The sequence below is a fragment of the Mustela nigripes genome, chromosome 6 (assembly GCF_022355385.1).
Source record: "Mustela nigripes isolate SB6536 chromosome 6, MUSNIG.SB6536, whole genome shotgun sequence".
Lineage (NCBI taxonomy): Eukaryota > Metazoa > Chordata > Mammalia > Carnivora > Mustelidae > Mustela > Mustela nigripes.
The window spans coordinates 142,136,159-142,152,117 of record NC_081562.1 but is presented as its reverse complement, the minus strand read 5'-3'; the positions used below and the strand labels follow the sequence as shown (position 1 = coordinate 142,152,117).

General features: G+C 43.4%; 2 protein-coding genes across 11 annotated transcripts in view; one reads left to right on the top strand and one right to left on the bottom strand.

Annotated features, from left to right (window-relative positions):
* Positions 1-12,600, bottom strand: part of CCNY (cyclin Y) — a 232,733-nt gene extending 220,133 nt beyond the window's left edge. Inside the window, exon 1 of one of the 3 annotated variants that reach the window (XM_059404426.1) lies at positions 12,337-12,600. In XM_059404426.1, coding sequence (XP_059260409.1) covers positions 12,337-12,490 — 154 coding nt within the window. In that variant the 5' untranslated portion in view covers positions 12,491-12,600. The remainder of the gene's footprint in view (positions 1-12,336) is intronic. The other 2 variants (XM_059404425.1, XM_059404424.1) reach the window with 2 other exon arrangements.
* Positions 12,601-12,672: 72 nt separating this feature from the next.
* LOC132020207 (sterile alpha motif domain-containing protein 1-like) overlaps positions 12,673-15,959 on the top strand; it is a 112,820-nt gene continuing 109,533 nt past the window's right edge. For 7 of the 8 annotated variants that reach the window (XM_059404415.1, XM_059404420.1, XM_059404417.1 and 4 more), the window contains exons 1-2: positions 12,673-13,349; positions 13,787-13,847. In XM_059404415.1, coding sequence (XP_059260398.1) covers positions 12,848-13,336 — 489 coding nt within the window. In that variant the 5' untranslated portion in view covers positions 12,673-12,847 and the 3' untranslated portion in view covers positions 13,337-13,349; positions 13,787-13,847. Of the gene's footprint in view, positions 13,350-13,786; positions 13,848-14,376; positions 14,401-15,959 lie in introns of those variants that run through there. The other variant, XM_059404422.1, reaches the window with a different exon arrangement.

Here is a 15,959-nt window from a genome sequence, read left to right as displayed (position 1 = left end):
CCTAAATATTTTTTTCTTAAGAGTATAACAATGCAAGACAGATGCAACCGAGGGATTTTTTTTTTCCCCCAAAGGTTTCTACTAAGATGTTCTTGAGTATCAGACGGCTGAATGAAGCACTCATTCTGTTCACTGCCTGCCTCAGAGGGCCAGGTCGTCAAGCTGTGGCTGATGAGATTTCAAAAGGTCCACAAAAATACTAAATTGTACTGAACACTTGTCAAACCAAGCCAAAGCTACTGCAGAAAACACAGTCAGTTCAGAGAATTACATATTCTATAGGCCTTCCATTTTTATATTCCTCATCATAACAGACTCTCAAAAGGAGGGTCCACTGTCAGTACTATAAAATGTGAAAAACCCACACACAGGACTAGCTGATTTTTAAAATTGAGTAAAAAATAAAATTAAAACTCTTGGCTAAAAGAAGAAAACTTATCACACCTTTCAGTAAGTTACACCAAAAAGGAAGGGAGGGAGGGAAGGGAAGCTATAAAGGAAGAAAATTAAGTGATTTTTGAATTTAAGTAAAGAAACTACACACCCTCCCGGTACACACCAAAAGCTATCCTACTACCCATGGTCAGAACTGCAAGCAATGTCTTTTCTGTCAAAAATACCATTAGGAGCACCATCTTAGAACATGATGCTAGTTCTAAGGAGTCCAAACAAACAATGCATTCCTATGCAAAACTGGTGGAGGAGGGGCAGGACATTGACATCAAGTCTGGAGTTAATGGCAGCCCCTGGAGCTGTGCAGCCTAGAGTCTGAAGTTCCACACCCAGGCCTTGAATGTGTCAAAGTGACAGAGATAGTAGAACCCTTAGGAAGTTGCTCTAAGGTTTCTTTTTCCCTTTAATCCTGGAACCTGTAACTCAATGGTTCTGAAGAGGAGTAGGAGGAGAGTTGCCCCCTTGGGGAAATTATACTTGGCAATTACATTTGTGGTGTCATGACTGAGGGTGGGAAGACGCTACCCGCACCTACTGGGCAGAGTCAGGGACACTGCTAATCATCCTGCATGGACAGTGCAGCCCCCCCCATCAACAAAGAATTATCCCACCCAAAGTATCAATAATGCCAAGGTTGTGAAACCCTGGCACAGCTTCAGAACTCTGCTTTACTGAAAGGGTTCCAGAATTTTATTCTAAGAAGCTAGGCTCAAGTGAATATACTTTCACACGTGAATGTGGCTAAACAAGACAAAAACCCATTTATGAATGCTACTTTGAGGAATAAAAAACCAAAAACTATACAGGCAATTTACAGACTGTCCTTCTTGACTGGACATCAGTATTGTAGTTTGACATCACATTTTTCAAACCATGTTAAAGTCAGACACAGAGAGCAAGGGGAAAACACTCATTTGATGTCTTGAACTATCAACCTTTCATTCCCAAAGTGAATGCACACATCTAGTCTGAGGACACAGGAGACTAGGAGGGCAAAGACAAGGCGAAATTAAGCCATGCCTAAGGTAGCTGGCTGCCATTTAACAGACTAATGTCCACACTCATCTACCCACATGAGCCCTCTGCTCTCAAACTTTCACTTCGGCCCAACACTCCTTCCCACAATCCCCTTCATTCTTTCCTTCTAGTCCTATCACAGTGTTGTCTTAGAAATATCCAGGCACAAGAATAAATTTCATTGTCAAAAAACCCCACAAATGGTCCTCAGAATATTTACTACTTAAAGATTTTATTTATTTATTTGTGAGAGAGAGAGAGAGAGAGAGCACAGGCACTAACAGGCAGAGTGGCAGGCAGAGGCAGAGAGAAAAGCAGGCTCCCTGCCAAGCAAGGAGCCCGATGCTGGACTTGATTCCAGATCCTGGGATCATGACCTAAGCCGAAGGCAACAGTTTCACTGACTGAGCCACCCAGGCGTCCCAGAATACTCACTACTTAAATGAGAGAAGAAAATATTGTCTGGATAGCCAGTCTCCTGGTTTCATGTCAGAATTCCACAGGGCCTCTCCTAGCAGAACATCTCTATCAACTCTGAAAGTCACTGCCATGCTTGCTATCCACCCCAAATCGTTCTCAGGGATGCAGAGGCACCCAGAACATCACCCAATATAAAAGCAACCAATCCACTACGGAGGCCTATTCTTTATCACTCAGGGCCTTGCTGGGCTGTTGCAGTGCATGCCATGTTGTCTTGTATCTGGGTGCCCCCTGACTTGTCCCACCTTAACAATGCTGTCACAGCTCCTCCTCACCTCCTCTCTTCATGTACTTCACTTCCAAACACCCAGGGGCTGCCAACAGTTTCAAAACATGAGTTACAAAGTAACCCTCCTACTGCAGAAGAGAGCTCTACACACAGCCAAGTGTGCTCGCAGAGCTTGCACGGCGCTTCAGATACATGGGCTGGCAGAAAAAGCCGTCTTCCGCAGAAGCAAATGGTTTGCAAAACAAGAATATGCTCCCCACCCCTTAAATTTATCCCTGAGTGAAAAAAAAAAAAAATTTATCCCTGAGTGCTTAATAATTAAAGTCACACTTTGAATACTGGCTTTACCAGGCTTTCTCGGCTCTTCCTACAATATATAAGAAATAGAAAAATCAGATATTAGATTTATTTTATAGAAAAGATATGCTAAAATTAAAGCAAATAAACAATTTGTATCTTTTCAGTAACACCAACTTTAGCTTTCAAGAGACAGAAGGCAATCTCTAATGCTATGTAAACCCTGTTTACCCATGCTTTTCAAATAAAACTACACATTAAAATAACAGCCCATCACTTACACACAGCTGGAGGCTGTGGGAAAATAAAATTATCCATATAAACTTTCAAAAGTAATGCTCACTCTAAATGAAGTAATCCTTGATGAATTTGTGAGTTTGAAATTTTTGAAACTGAATTAAACACAGCATCATGATTTCATTTCTCAACCCAGACTCTAATAGGGTACACAGAAGCCCTAAAACCTAGACTTTTAAGCAACTATACAAAGTCTGGATCCATACCTAAAAAACAGAAATAATTTAAAGGATAATTATGATTACACTTAATGGAATATCTGTAATCAATTAATACCCTAAAAAAATATAGATTCATTAATGGACAGAATACTAAATTTAGAGTGAAACCTTTTCTTGAAAGGCAAAGAAAAAACATCTTAACCCATCTATCCATGCACTAATTTCTCTGATTAATGGTAAATTTGAAAAAAGTTTGGTAAAGTAAGATAAAGAGTTTACCAAATATATCAAAATATGTTTAATAACTTCTCTTTTCCCTTTTTGCCAACCAAGAGCAAAAGCAACCATATACAGGAAAGAATCTGTTTAGAAAATGCTTTAAACACTACATTCCTGGTTTTGCAACACTCAGTTATATTACATATGCACTCCCATGGAGGGTATTTCCGATTCTGCCTCCTTAATGCCAGAAGGTCTATAACCAGATGTGTCCAAAATAGAAGTGACTTGCATTTCACCGTCCAACTAAGATATATCTACAAGGCTCACAAAGAAACGGCCAAGGATGCAACAGAGTTGCTAACAATTATCTTTCGTGTACTCCAGCTGTACTTTTCTCAGTGCCAAACACCAGCTGACAGGTCTACTGATGCTAGTACATCTCCACTGACCATGGCACTCACAACTATCACACCCAATGAAACCCCACTCTACATCTCAAGTAAGGCGCAAAGATCAGAAAATAATGACCCAGGAATTAAAATAACATGTACTAGGGAATGTGGCTACAGAGTAATAAAACCAGGTTATGATAATTTTTTATCAAAGTCATATAACCATGGGAAAGGGAACACTTAGCCCAGAAATGTTACAATCACCCAAACATTTTAGAACTCCTTTTTTAGAACAGAATTTTTCAGCCATACTAAAAAACAAATCAAAAATAAAAGTTTCGGGCACCTGGGTGGCTCAGTGGGTTAAGCCGCTGCCTTCGGCTCAGGTCATGATCTCAGGATCGAGTCCCGAGTCGGGCTCTCTGCTCAGCAGGGAGCCTGCTTCCCTCTCTCTCTCTCTCTCTGCCTGCCTCTCCGTCTACCTGTGATCTCTCTCTGTCAAATAAATAAATAAAATCTTTAAAAAAATAAAATAAAATAAAAAAATAAAAGTTTCGGGGCACCTGGGTGGCTCAGTGGGTTAAAGCCTCTGTCTTCGGCTCAGGTCATGATCCCGGGGTCCTGGGATCAAGCCCCACCGGGCTCTCTGCTCAGCAGGGAGCCTGTTTCCTCCTCTCTCTCCCTGCCTGCCTCTCTGACTAGTTACAATCTCTGTCTATCAAATAAATAAATAAAATCTAAAAAAAAATTTAAAAATTTAAAAAAATAAAAAAATAAATAAAAGTTTCTTTACAAAGTCAAAAGTAATGTATAAAATGTCAATATTCTGACAAAGGTGAGGGGGAAAAAAAGAATATTTCAAGGTTTCCCAATCCAGTATTTGAAAGCAACCACTTCCTGGTGAGGCAATAGAGATGCCCAGCGTGTTGTAGTTTGTAGCTAATCAGCCCTGGAGATGACCTCTTTTCTCAGCTTCACCAAGAATTTCCAGGCAAAATCTTGCTGACTTGAGGTATATGTCAATTTGTATGACAACACTCAGTTGGAGCTTTGAAACACCCCTTTTCCTCCAAGAGTCAGACAGAAAGAGGAGCCCCTAGAAGAAGCAAAGTAAGAGAGCCATAGGAAACAGCTACAAACAACATGAACAGCAGAGGAAGGGAAAGGAAAAGTGCGTTAGATATCTTCTGAGCTCTCTGCAGTTGTGGATCTAGCTAGACTTTATGGAAAGAAATGGCCGCAAACAGCCCCCAATAACTTGTTTCAAGCTGCCTGAGCTCATTTCTCAGCCCATCAATTCCCTTTTACTTAAAGAAGTATTTTAACATAATAAATGTATGCATACATAAGCCTTAAGACCTGCTCTGATTAAAAACAAAAAACAAAAACAAAATAAAAACAAAAAAGACAAAACCCTGGTGTCTTCAGCCTCCATCTAAGGGTCCAATATTAACATTCCTAGCAATTTACTTTCCATGACAGAGTCAAGGGACTGTTTGGGTGGGGTCTATTATCTCCAGGAGTACCACTGCTCACTGCAGGACATCACCGTGTGACTTGGGAGAGATGCAACCCCAACCCGGAAAACTAGTATTAGAGCAGTATTTCTATTCTAAGTTCAACTACCAGCAAGCTTCACATTCAAAGGTCATACAGCTCTGTATAACCTCATCTTATCCAGGTCCAAAATTCCAGTTATCCTTCTGGCACCACCTTAAGAACACTGACTGCAGTGATGTCTTTGTTAGGATAAGCCCCTCAGGCTCCCAGCTTCTCTGATTATGGAAAGTTCAAACATAATTTATTGTAGATCTTGGAACACACTTAATATTTAATGCAAGGAAATCAACATGAGGACCATGTTCATAATAACATATATTCATCAAGTATTTTCTGGAAGCATTTTAGCCCGATTTTGATTCTCGTTTTAGGTACCTCAGAGCTTAATAAAGCTAGGCAGCATTTTTAAGCACATTCTTTTTAAGCAGAGAGAAAAGTGAGGCTCACCAAGATGGAGGGCCCACAATAAAGGCAGAGCCATGTCTGGAACATGAGTCTCCTGATTACTGAGCTCCTGCTCTTTGCCCTCCAACACACTTCAGAGAGCTAGAGGCACATCCTGTAAACCCCCGGGAAGAGCTCGTCCTGGACTTATCCTTCTTGAGTTCCACCTCATTCTTCAGCAAAGGCAGAATAATGTTGAGTCTCAGAAAACAGAGAACAAACGGTGTCCTCACCAAGATTCCCAGCAATATACTACTCAATGTTTCAAGCTGACACTAAATATGGCAGAGAAAGTGAACTCTCTCCCTCCTTGCAGGTAACAAGCTGAAAATGATACTGAATGCAAGAGATCAACCGCTGTGGACGCACCCTGACTGCCTTCTTGTTGACTCATGAGAGGATTCGTACTTTGAAGTATGACAGGCATGATACTGTCAATAACACTCTTGTGAAAATAGCAAATGCTGTTTCCTTCAAGTAAGCCCAACAGGACACGATTGGAGCCAAATTTCTGACCCTATGTGACTAAAACAGAATTTCAAAGCCACTCACATATCTTGCATCTTGTTTCTTTTTTTCCTTTTGGTTCTACCCTTTCCTAGATAGGAATGAATTTAATCTTTGTGTTAGTTTCATCCAGTCAGAAATGTGAGAGTAATTCATCTCAAGATGATAAAGACAATGAGCTCTGTAGAAAAGAGTGAAAATATCTACCATTCTATAAAATTACTTAATCTTCACGTTTCTCAAAAAGTAAGCAGTAAAGTAAAAATCCTAATCTCAAAGTACCATACAGGCAATGAATGAATGTCTTAAAACAAAGTGGGCATGGGCCAGGCATGATGACAGGGGGTCAGTTTCTAGACCCACGTCACTCCCTAAGTAGCTGTCACAGGATAGTTGGGATGTGGGGCTCTAGCAAGTGATAGCAGACTGAATTCCAACTCTGACACTAACCAGCTATGAAACCTTGAGCAAATTTCTTAACTTTTCAGTCTCAATTTCTTTACTGTAAAATAGGAAGAATGACAGAGATTTTTAAAAGACAATACAAGTCAAGTAATTAGCATAGCACTTGGCCCAAAGTTAACACACAATAAATTCTACTACCCTTGTCCATGATCTATATGACCTGGGCAAGAGACTGCACCTCTCCAAGATTCAATTTCCTTATCTGTAAATGAAGATGGGGAGCAAATGACTCCACACTTCTAAACTAGAGAGGAAAATAAGTAAGTAAAGGTCATGAAATCTTCATTGGTGCTCTGGAGAATGGCACTCTCCACAAACCTTTAAGGTGTACCTCTCCACACTGCCTAATATGCGCCAGTGCATGCTTGGTCAGGGTGTCTTCACAAATCTTGCAGGCAGTGCAGCTAATAAATCTTAGTCTGGAATGAAAGTCCACCGGTATGGGTTTTGTCCAGCAGGCTGGAAATGCTAAGTGGATCTGACACACAAGAAGAAACCCAAAGAGATGAGGTTGTAGAGAGCCAAAGAAACCAAGGGCAGTAATTTAAGCTAATTCTGTAACAGGTGCTTAGCTCATAAATTGCTCCTTTGTCTCCCAACCCTTGTAACAGTGAGTGTACTTTCCCCCCGTTATCCTTCCCTGACCTAGGATGAGCTCCTTCGGCTTCTAGTTTCTCCGACTACAGAAGTTAAAACATCATTTGCTGTATATCTTAGAACACTTCACAATTAATAAAGAAAATCACCAGGAGTAGCTAAGTTCATAATTACATATGTTCAAGTTGTACTTTTTGGTTTATTAACTATTTTGGCCTCATTTTGATCTTTAAGGATTTAAGGCCACAGCTAAAGCCATTCATCTTAAGAGATAAGGAAAAAGACTAAACATATCACACTGTTAAATAGACTACAATTAGCCATGATTTGCTTTGGTATAGGTTTGTTTTTTGTTTTGTTTTGTTTTGTTTTTCCTTTTGTGATGCTTTAAACCCTTTCTTAAGTTTCATTTTCAGGGTTTCACTCTACCTGCTATCTCTCAGGTTAAAACACAAACAAACCAAAACGTTTCATATCCACTCCACTTTCATTATTACAGGTCTCGGTCTTTCTCTACTTCCCTCCTGTTCTTCTTATGCAATAAATACACATGATGTACTCTAACTCCTATGTCAGTAAGTTGCTGACTTCACTCATTCATTCAAACAAATATAGAGTATCTTCAGGATAAAAGACCCTTAGGGAAACAAAATGAATCAGCAAACAAAACGAAAATGTTCTACTGAAATTTATGTACCAGTAGGTACATTACTATTATCTATATAATATATCATATTTACATATTATAGGCAATATGTAAGAAACAATAATTCAGAGAATGTATACTAGGATTGCTGATGGGGTAATAGGAGAGATGTTAAAGGGGGCCATCAGGAAGGCCTCACTGAAAAGATGAGGCATGAACCAAGACTGAAGGCAGTTGAGAGAGCCAAGAGGAAACACAGAAAAACATTCCAGACAAAGAGACAGAGCAAAGACCCTAGTGTGACAGCATGGCAGGTGTACTCAAGGAACAGCACTGAAGGATGCCAGTGTGGCTAGAGTGAGCTGGCAAGTTGAGTGAGGAAGGCAGGCAGATCACACAGGGCCTTGAAGTCCATTTTAACAACTCTATCCATGGTAAAAGTCCATTGTAAAAACTTTTACTTGATATGAAATAAGGAGTCACTGCAGTTTTTGAACAGAGGAGCCAAACATTAAAGTTCATAAAAGGCTCTCACCATGGTTGCCAAGTTTGTTGCCATGTTTGTTTGAGAACAGACTGTCGTGGGCAAGGGTAGAAGCAAGTCTATCAGTTGGGTATCTTAGCTGAGACAAGCAGCAGGAGAGGTTTTAAGAAATGTTTGGATTCTGGATATATTTTGAAGGTTGAGAGCCATTCTTTTCTAGCAGACTGGATACAGGATGTTGGAAAAATTGGGTTGTCAAAGAAGAGAGCTGAGCTACAAAGGATGAAATTGCTAGCAATTATTTTGAGGCAAAACCGTAAGTGACACTTTGGCACAGATGTTATAGGCATTCTATCCTGATTTACTTAGTCTCATCAAATTTTAAATTCTCTTTAAGTCCACCCCTTTTTCTCTCCTCCCACAGCAATAATCTAACCAGGAAAGGCCAGTTTATTAAACATACATGATGTTTCTTCTCAGAGAATCTGTGGCTATGACTACAAAGATGGATACCCTCTCCCAGAAAGCAACCCCAGGACTAGTAAATGTGCGATGGCTTGCTAATCAAGCAACAATGGAAAGTACCCATGTGTCCATTACTGGCTATATGACTGTAGGCAAGTCGTTTTTCCTCTCTCCGCCTCATTTTTTGTGTTAAAGTAAGGATAATATTATCCATAGGGTTATTGTGAATACTAAATGACTAAAAAGATATCAAGCAGTTAGAGCAGCATTTAGCACAGAATAAATAATATATAATGGCTGCAAATATTACTATCATTGTCATTAAGTCTTTTTGTTAATTCTCAATCTCAGAAGAATTTTACGAGAAATAATACCTAGGGAGGTGATGAGTCTAATAAATACTTCCAAAAACATAAATAATCTAATACTAAGGTACACTTGAGTTCAAAGACAGGGCAAGTTGCTGGTAGGTGTCATGGAAGCCTAACTGCCTTAACTCAGTCCTGAAATATTATAGGACAAATATTACCCATTGTAAGTTTTGGGCAGGGAAAACATGGATTCAAACCTCGTTTCTGTGATTTTTAAGAAACTGACCTATCACAGAAGCCTCATGAACTTCTCGGAACCTTTCAATTCTAGTTGTCTAAGATGTCTCTAAGGATAAAGATGGTACTTGAGCACTTTGGCTTTTGTGATATATTCAAGAATGCTTCATCTATAGTTTTTAAATGTTTACTAATCATCTATCAATATAATTCAGAAGTTACAATCTATACCTATTTCTATATGCTATTTAACTTAAACAAGTCTGTTCTCTTCTCCCAGCTTCTGACACTGAATGAATTTCTACGGAAAATGTCCCTGAACAGACTTACCCAGCCAGGGATTCTCAACCCTACCTGCATCTTCAAATTACCTGGAGAACTTTAAACATATTAATGCCAAAGACCAGTCCTAGATTTCTGGTGTAACTGAAACCAATGCTGAGAACCACAGATAGATAGGTATTATCTATTGAATTTGGCGAGACAGAAAGAATATTGTTTAAATAGTGAATCAGCCAGTCTTACACAATGCTGATAGGCAAAAACATTTGGAAATAATTTCTCCATGTTACGCGCTAATATTGGGAAGAGGCTTTATTTTTACATAATGAATTAGGAAAATACAGACAAAAGGAAGATTAATGTTTCTTAGAGCCATGCTGCATACTATTATTGACTATAGAGAGGAAACGGGGTGGGGTTGGGGAGGGGAAGAGTAATTATAACCAGGTATTTGGCAGTAAGTCTTAGAAGGATTTTGCCAGAGAAAAATAGACTAGTATTGTGTGTTACTTCATTTGAAAGAAATCTCAGTTTTGGTCATCAAGTCAGCTTTCAGAAAACATTTGGAAGACCACCAACTCTTGCTTTGTTAGGTCAGGATAACAGGAGACTGTAAGAGACTCTAGGGCTGGTTATAAAGATTTCTAACCTAAATTCATAGTGACTTTTTACCCCAGAACTCAATTCATAAGATGGTGCTAGTTTAAAAACCAGAAATGTTAATTCACTATTTAAACAATATTCTCTGGAGTAATGGCTTTCTATAATAAACTCATTCATTCATCTATTCCTTTAAAAAAAAAAAAGCACTTATTAAATATTTAATGTATGCTAGACATAACCTCCAGATGCTTGGACCATACCAGTGATCAAGACAGACCAGACCTTGGGATGCCTGGGTGGCTCAGTCAGTTAAGCCACTGCCTTCAGCTCAGGCCATGATCCGAGGGTCCTGGAATCGAGTCCGCATCAGGCTCCTTGCCCCCCAGGGAACCTGCTTCTCTCTCAGCCTCTGCCTGCCACTGTGCCTGCTTGTGTGTGTGCTCGCGCTCACTTGTGCACACGGGCTCTCTCTCTCTCTGACAAATAAATAAGTAAAATCTTAAAAAAAAAAAAAAAAAAGATAGACCAGACCTTAATATCCTTCCGGATGCCTTTAAATGCATGAATTTAAAGTATAACTGTAGTTCAAAGACATCTAAAGAGATTAAGATATTTTCTAAACTTGAAATATAATGTGGAACCCTAATTTACTAAGTGCTTACTATAAACCAGATGTTCTATTAGTCCCTTTAATACATGGTACTCATTTAATAAACTTGCTGTCCTGCAGAGATGGCATTACTATTTAGAAGAAATTAAGAGACCAAACAATGAGAAAAATTTTTCCCTTAGCAGAGTTTAAATTTCCAGACTAGAGGGAATTCTCCATCTCTAAAGCTGTCAAGAATGGGACTTATCACAAAGTTGTGTCAATTCACTCACACAAGAAATTTTTTCATCTTAGTTCAACTATATCAACTGGGAGAAGACTTGGGGTTTAAAAAAAGAAAAACCACGTTATCACAAGAATACATTTCCAATTTCACATTTTTTTAAGTTGAAATTATGCAACTGTGTTTCAAGCATGATGCAGAAACTACCTATCCATATTAAGCCACATACCTTAAGGACAAATTAGTACTAATGGATCTACTGTGGGACATAAACAAACACACATTACTAGGTGCAGTGATCAGTCCTTTATAAAAACCAAACCAAACATCACTCAGTTCAGTCAGAAATCCACAGGACTGTAATTCTGCCCCAAGCAAAAACTGGGTGACAACCCAAAGATGTCTCCAAACCATTTTGATAATAATTGAATTTGTAGTTTCGTTTTGTTTTTTCCGTTTTCAGGTGAAGCTATTTGACTCCAATCCTGCACACACACAAAAATCCTTTTTTAAGTTTTTTTTTTTTTTTTTTTTTTTAAGATTTTTTTTATTTTTATTTATTTGACAGAGAGAGATCACAAGTAGGCAGAGAGGCAGGCAGAGAGAGAGAGAGAGGAGGAAACAGGCTCCCTACTGAGCAGAGAGCCCGATGCGGGACTCGATCCCAGGACCCTGAGATCATGACCCGAGCCGAAGGCAGCGGCTTAACCCACTGAGCCACCCAGGCTCCCCCCTTTTTTAAGTTTTTAACGGAAATAAGGAACTGCCAATTGGGATCAATTTGTAAGTTTCCGTGGGGAAGCGGATACACAACAACCCTGTTCTCCCAACTCCAGGCAGAGACTAATTCCAAAATGGGATTCACTCCTCCTTTACGCCAGGGATCATCCATTCCCTTCGCCTTCTAAAGGACAAACGAGCTCACCATTCCCGGGAATAACTTGGCTTGTGGCTACGTTCACACAGTGCCTTGGACGCAGGCTCTCGGGGCGGGGGCACCTCAGCACTGGCCACTCAAGTCTGGACAAGGGCCAGCTCTTGTAGCCTCTCGACCTGCACCCCTCCGCCCCCGCGGTACTCCCGAGCCTCCCGCTGGCAAAGTTTCCCCGCCGCTCGCTCGGGGGTACACGCCGGGACGCCGCTGGGGGTCTCCGAGACCCCAGAGCTCCCGGGGTTACGGGGACCAAGACCCGGTCCTGCCCTGATTACAGAAGCAGGGTAAGAAAGCCACAGCTGCCTCGGCCACACAAACGCGGGGTGCAGACAGAGCACGGCGGATGCGGGAGGGTTGTGGGGACGTCAGGAGGAGGCTCGCGAGGCCGCCGCCCCGCGACCCGGACTCGCCCGCGCTCACCGTCGATGTTCTCCCGGTCGCTGATGTGCTGCAGGTTGCAGCCCGTGTCCTCGCGGCTCAGGTCCGTGTCGGGCCGGTAGGACTCCAGCCGGGAGTGGGTATTCCTCCGGAGCTTGGGGCTGGACGACACGCAGCACGAGGTAGTGTTCCCCATCTTCGGTGGCCCCCAGACTCCTGCCGCTCTCGCCTTCCTCCCGGTCCCCGGGAGCGGGGCGCGGGCGGGCGCGGGGCGCGGGCGGCGGGGGCGTGGAGGGGAGACCCGCCCGCCCGCCCGCCGCCGCGGGAGGGGGCGGAAGCCGCGGCCGGCCCCCGGGTCAGCAGCGGCGGCGGCGGCGGGGCCTCGCCATGGGCGGCGGCGGCGGCGGCGACGAGCGGGCGGCGGCCCCGGCTCCCCCGGTTCCCCTTCGGCCTCCGCACTCGCCCGCCCTGATCCGGCGGGCCTGTCCGCGGCGAAGGAGCGCTCGGGTCCGCGCGACTGCGGCCGCCGAGCCTAGCTCACCCCGCCGCGGCCATGGCGGGCGGCGCCGCGCAGGCCGCCTCCCCCCACCCTCCCCGCAGCGCTCCCCGGTCGGCGCCCGGGTCCCCGGCGGCGGCGGCGGCCTCCGCAAGAGGTTCCGGTTCAAGCGGGGGAGCCGCGAGTCCGTGCGGGGCTGAACGGCGGGCGGGCGTGGGCACGGCTCTCCGCCCGGCGCTGCAAAGCCCGGCACTACCCGCGAGGATGCTCGGGCGCCCTCCCCCGCCGTCGGCGCCCGCCCCCGCCGCAGCCCCCGCCCCGCCCCGTCGCCGCCTCTTCCCTCTGCCCTGGAAGCAGATCGGCGGCCGAGGAGGGAGGTCCCGTGCCAGCGCGGCCCCGCGCAGAGTGTGCGGTCGGGGTCGGGGCCGGGGGTCGCGCTTCACGCAGGCAGGCGTGGGAGCCACAGACCGCGCGGCTGGAAGGAAGCTCAGCGTCTCGATGCCCTTCCTCTCCCGCTTCCGCGTCCTCCACCTCTCCCGGGCCTAAGCTGGGACGAGAGGTGTGTGCGGCGGGCCTGCGCCGCTCGCGGGCCGGCGGGGTCCCCCGGGGAGTGCAGAGGGGCCGGAGCGCCGGGGGCGCAGACGAGAAGCCTGGGGGAGGGCTGGGAGCACACGGAGGATGGGGATGCGGCCGCCTCCCTGGTTTGCGCGGGGGCTGTGTTTCTCTTACACCGCGGGTAGGGGGCGGGGGAGAGAAAGGGTTCTTTTATTTTCAAAGTATTTAAAAGGAGACTGGACCTTGATTTGGCACTTCTCGCTTCTATTTTGAGTTTTGCCAGGACTTGATGGTGAGGTGACGTTGTTTTAAGCCGTGAGATAAAGCTGGGGGACCCCTGAGCTACATCAATGTCGAATTAGCTGCAGTGTTTTGAGTTTCTAGGAAATTAATGTGAAGTAGAGATAGATAACTTAACATCAGCTCTCCTTTGCTTTTCAGTGCTGTGCGGTTCTGTCTTGCTGAGACCAGCCTGACCCGAAGCATGTTAGCTAAGATAAAGGTATGTGAAAGTGCCTGGCTTAACGTGAGATGTTCAGTAAATCATGGGGCTCCATTCCCTCCCAGCATCCCAGAATGACCTTCTTGCCTAAAGTGGCAGAAATAATCTTTCCACTCTTTTTCCAAATAGTCAATGAAGGAGTCATGAGAAGATTCAGGGAAAAAAATGACTTTAAACACAAAAGATAGGGGGCAACGCTCTTAATTTTGGATCTGAGGAAACCGAAGTCGAGAAAGTTGAAGTGTCTTGATTGGCCCAAGGTCCCAGTACAAGTTAGTGACAGATGGAAATACTAAAAAGGAACAAAAGGAGTAAGGAAACTTAATACTTACATAGCATTAGCAACGTGTGGACAACTTGCCTGAGGGGTTATAAACACTTAAATTTCATTTAATTCTCGATATCTAGCTTTTCTTTTTTTTTTTACAACCTGTGCTGTCTCTCTTGAACTCATGTTTATACATTTATTAGTCAATAATCAAAAAAACTTCATGCTCTGAGCTAGATTAATGCTATTTGTTGCAATAAGTGGCAGATGTCCTTGGAAAATAAATGGCAGCAAAGTGCTGATGTTGACAAGATGAGAAAGGACATGTAAAAGGACGTTTCAAAGAATTGCAGCCCTGAAAAGGTGGGTAAATATCAACAAGACAAAATAATACTCTTATGTTAAGGCAGTTTTGACCTTGTTGCTTCCCAGGAAAGTTTGAATGGAATATAACTGCAAGTCAGTGAATGTGTATATTCACATTTTCAGGGCTACAGTGTATGGTTAAGATGGATAAAAATTGGGACAGGGGTTATCATATTGTCTGTTCTGATTGCTGTTTTGTAATTGGGCCACTATAAGCATCCAAATACTGAATCATAGGTATATGGCATATCCACTTAGGCATATTAAATAATCTTCATTTGATTGTAGAGTTTACAATATTATATCAGTGGTAGGCTTTGAAGGATTTAAGAGGAGAGGCAGAATAGCTGTCTGCAAGCTTCCTGTGCTGGTGGGTCATCGGGCAGTGTTAACTAAAAAGAGCATCTGGAGGTGAGGAAAGACAGGACTGGGGGGTCAGGGTAGCCACAGACTTATGCCAGAAGATCGACAGCCATCAGTCTGCAGGGGCTTTTCTGTCCCCCACCTTCCCCAGTCCCCCTTTAACTCTCATGCCACGTTGCCTTTAGGAATGCATCTGTTGGACTTAACACAGAAGTGGGACTTTTGGTCAGCAGGCCCAGGACTAGTGCTAAAGCCTCTTTAGTGACTTTCCTGAGTGCCACACACACACACACACACACACACACACACACACTTCAAACTCCTCCAAGCAAAGACACCACCTCTTTGAAAGGCAGTGACACTTTAGGAGAGCTTGCAGAAGCAGTGATGCCAAGATGAAAATGAAATGTGTTATTTATTAAATACCTGCTAGAAGCCATGCTATGTACTAAGTATGTTTTTACATATAAGCCTATGCTGTTTCCCACATTTTACAAATAAAGACACTTTAATACTGATAATTAAACCTAAGATCAGACTACTGAAAAAAGGCCTAAGTGGAGATATTAACCTTGGTTCTGACTGCTCAGTCCATAAGGTGCCCCCCTCAGCTGTATCACCCAAACACCTCCTGCCCCCACCTTCAGGTATCACTGAACAGGAAGGGAACAGAGGCAGATGAGAGTAATGAGAGAAGAAATCTGCAAAAGTTTTGAGTGGAAAAGAGATTCTTGTGTTGCTTCTCTCCTTTATTCTCTTTTTGAAGGAAGCTTGCATTGACTGTTTAGGACTAGTTTTAGACTTGAAGGAGAGAGGGGATCTTATTTCTGTGGGCCCCACCCTTCTGACAGAGTAAGTAGATAGGCAAGAAGGTTGAAGAGAAGCATATGCAGAAATGTGCATTTAGCCAGTGTCTTTGACATTGCATCACTTGGGAATCTAAATGCAAGGACACTTCTTCAATAGAGTAAATCTAGCCCAGGATTGGGAACAGAGGGAGAGAGGGAAGGTGAGCCCTGCAACCCAAGGCCCTCATCCTGGAGAGAACCTCAACCTGCATATATTCATAACCCACCCTGCTCTTAAAGTAGAAAGCATCATTTGGGTATTTTTTC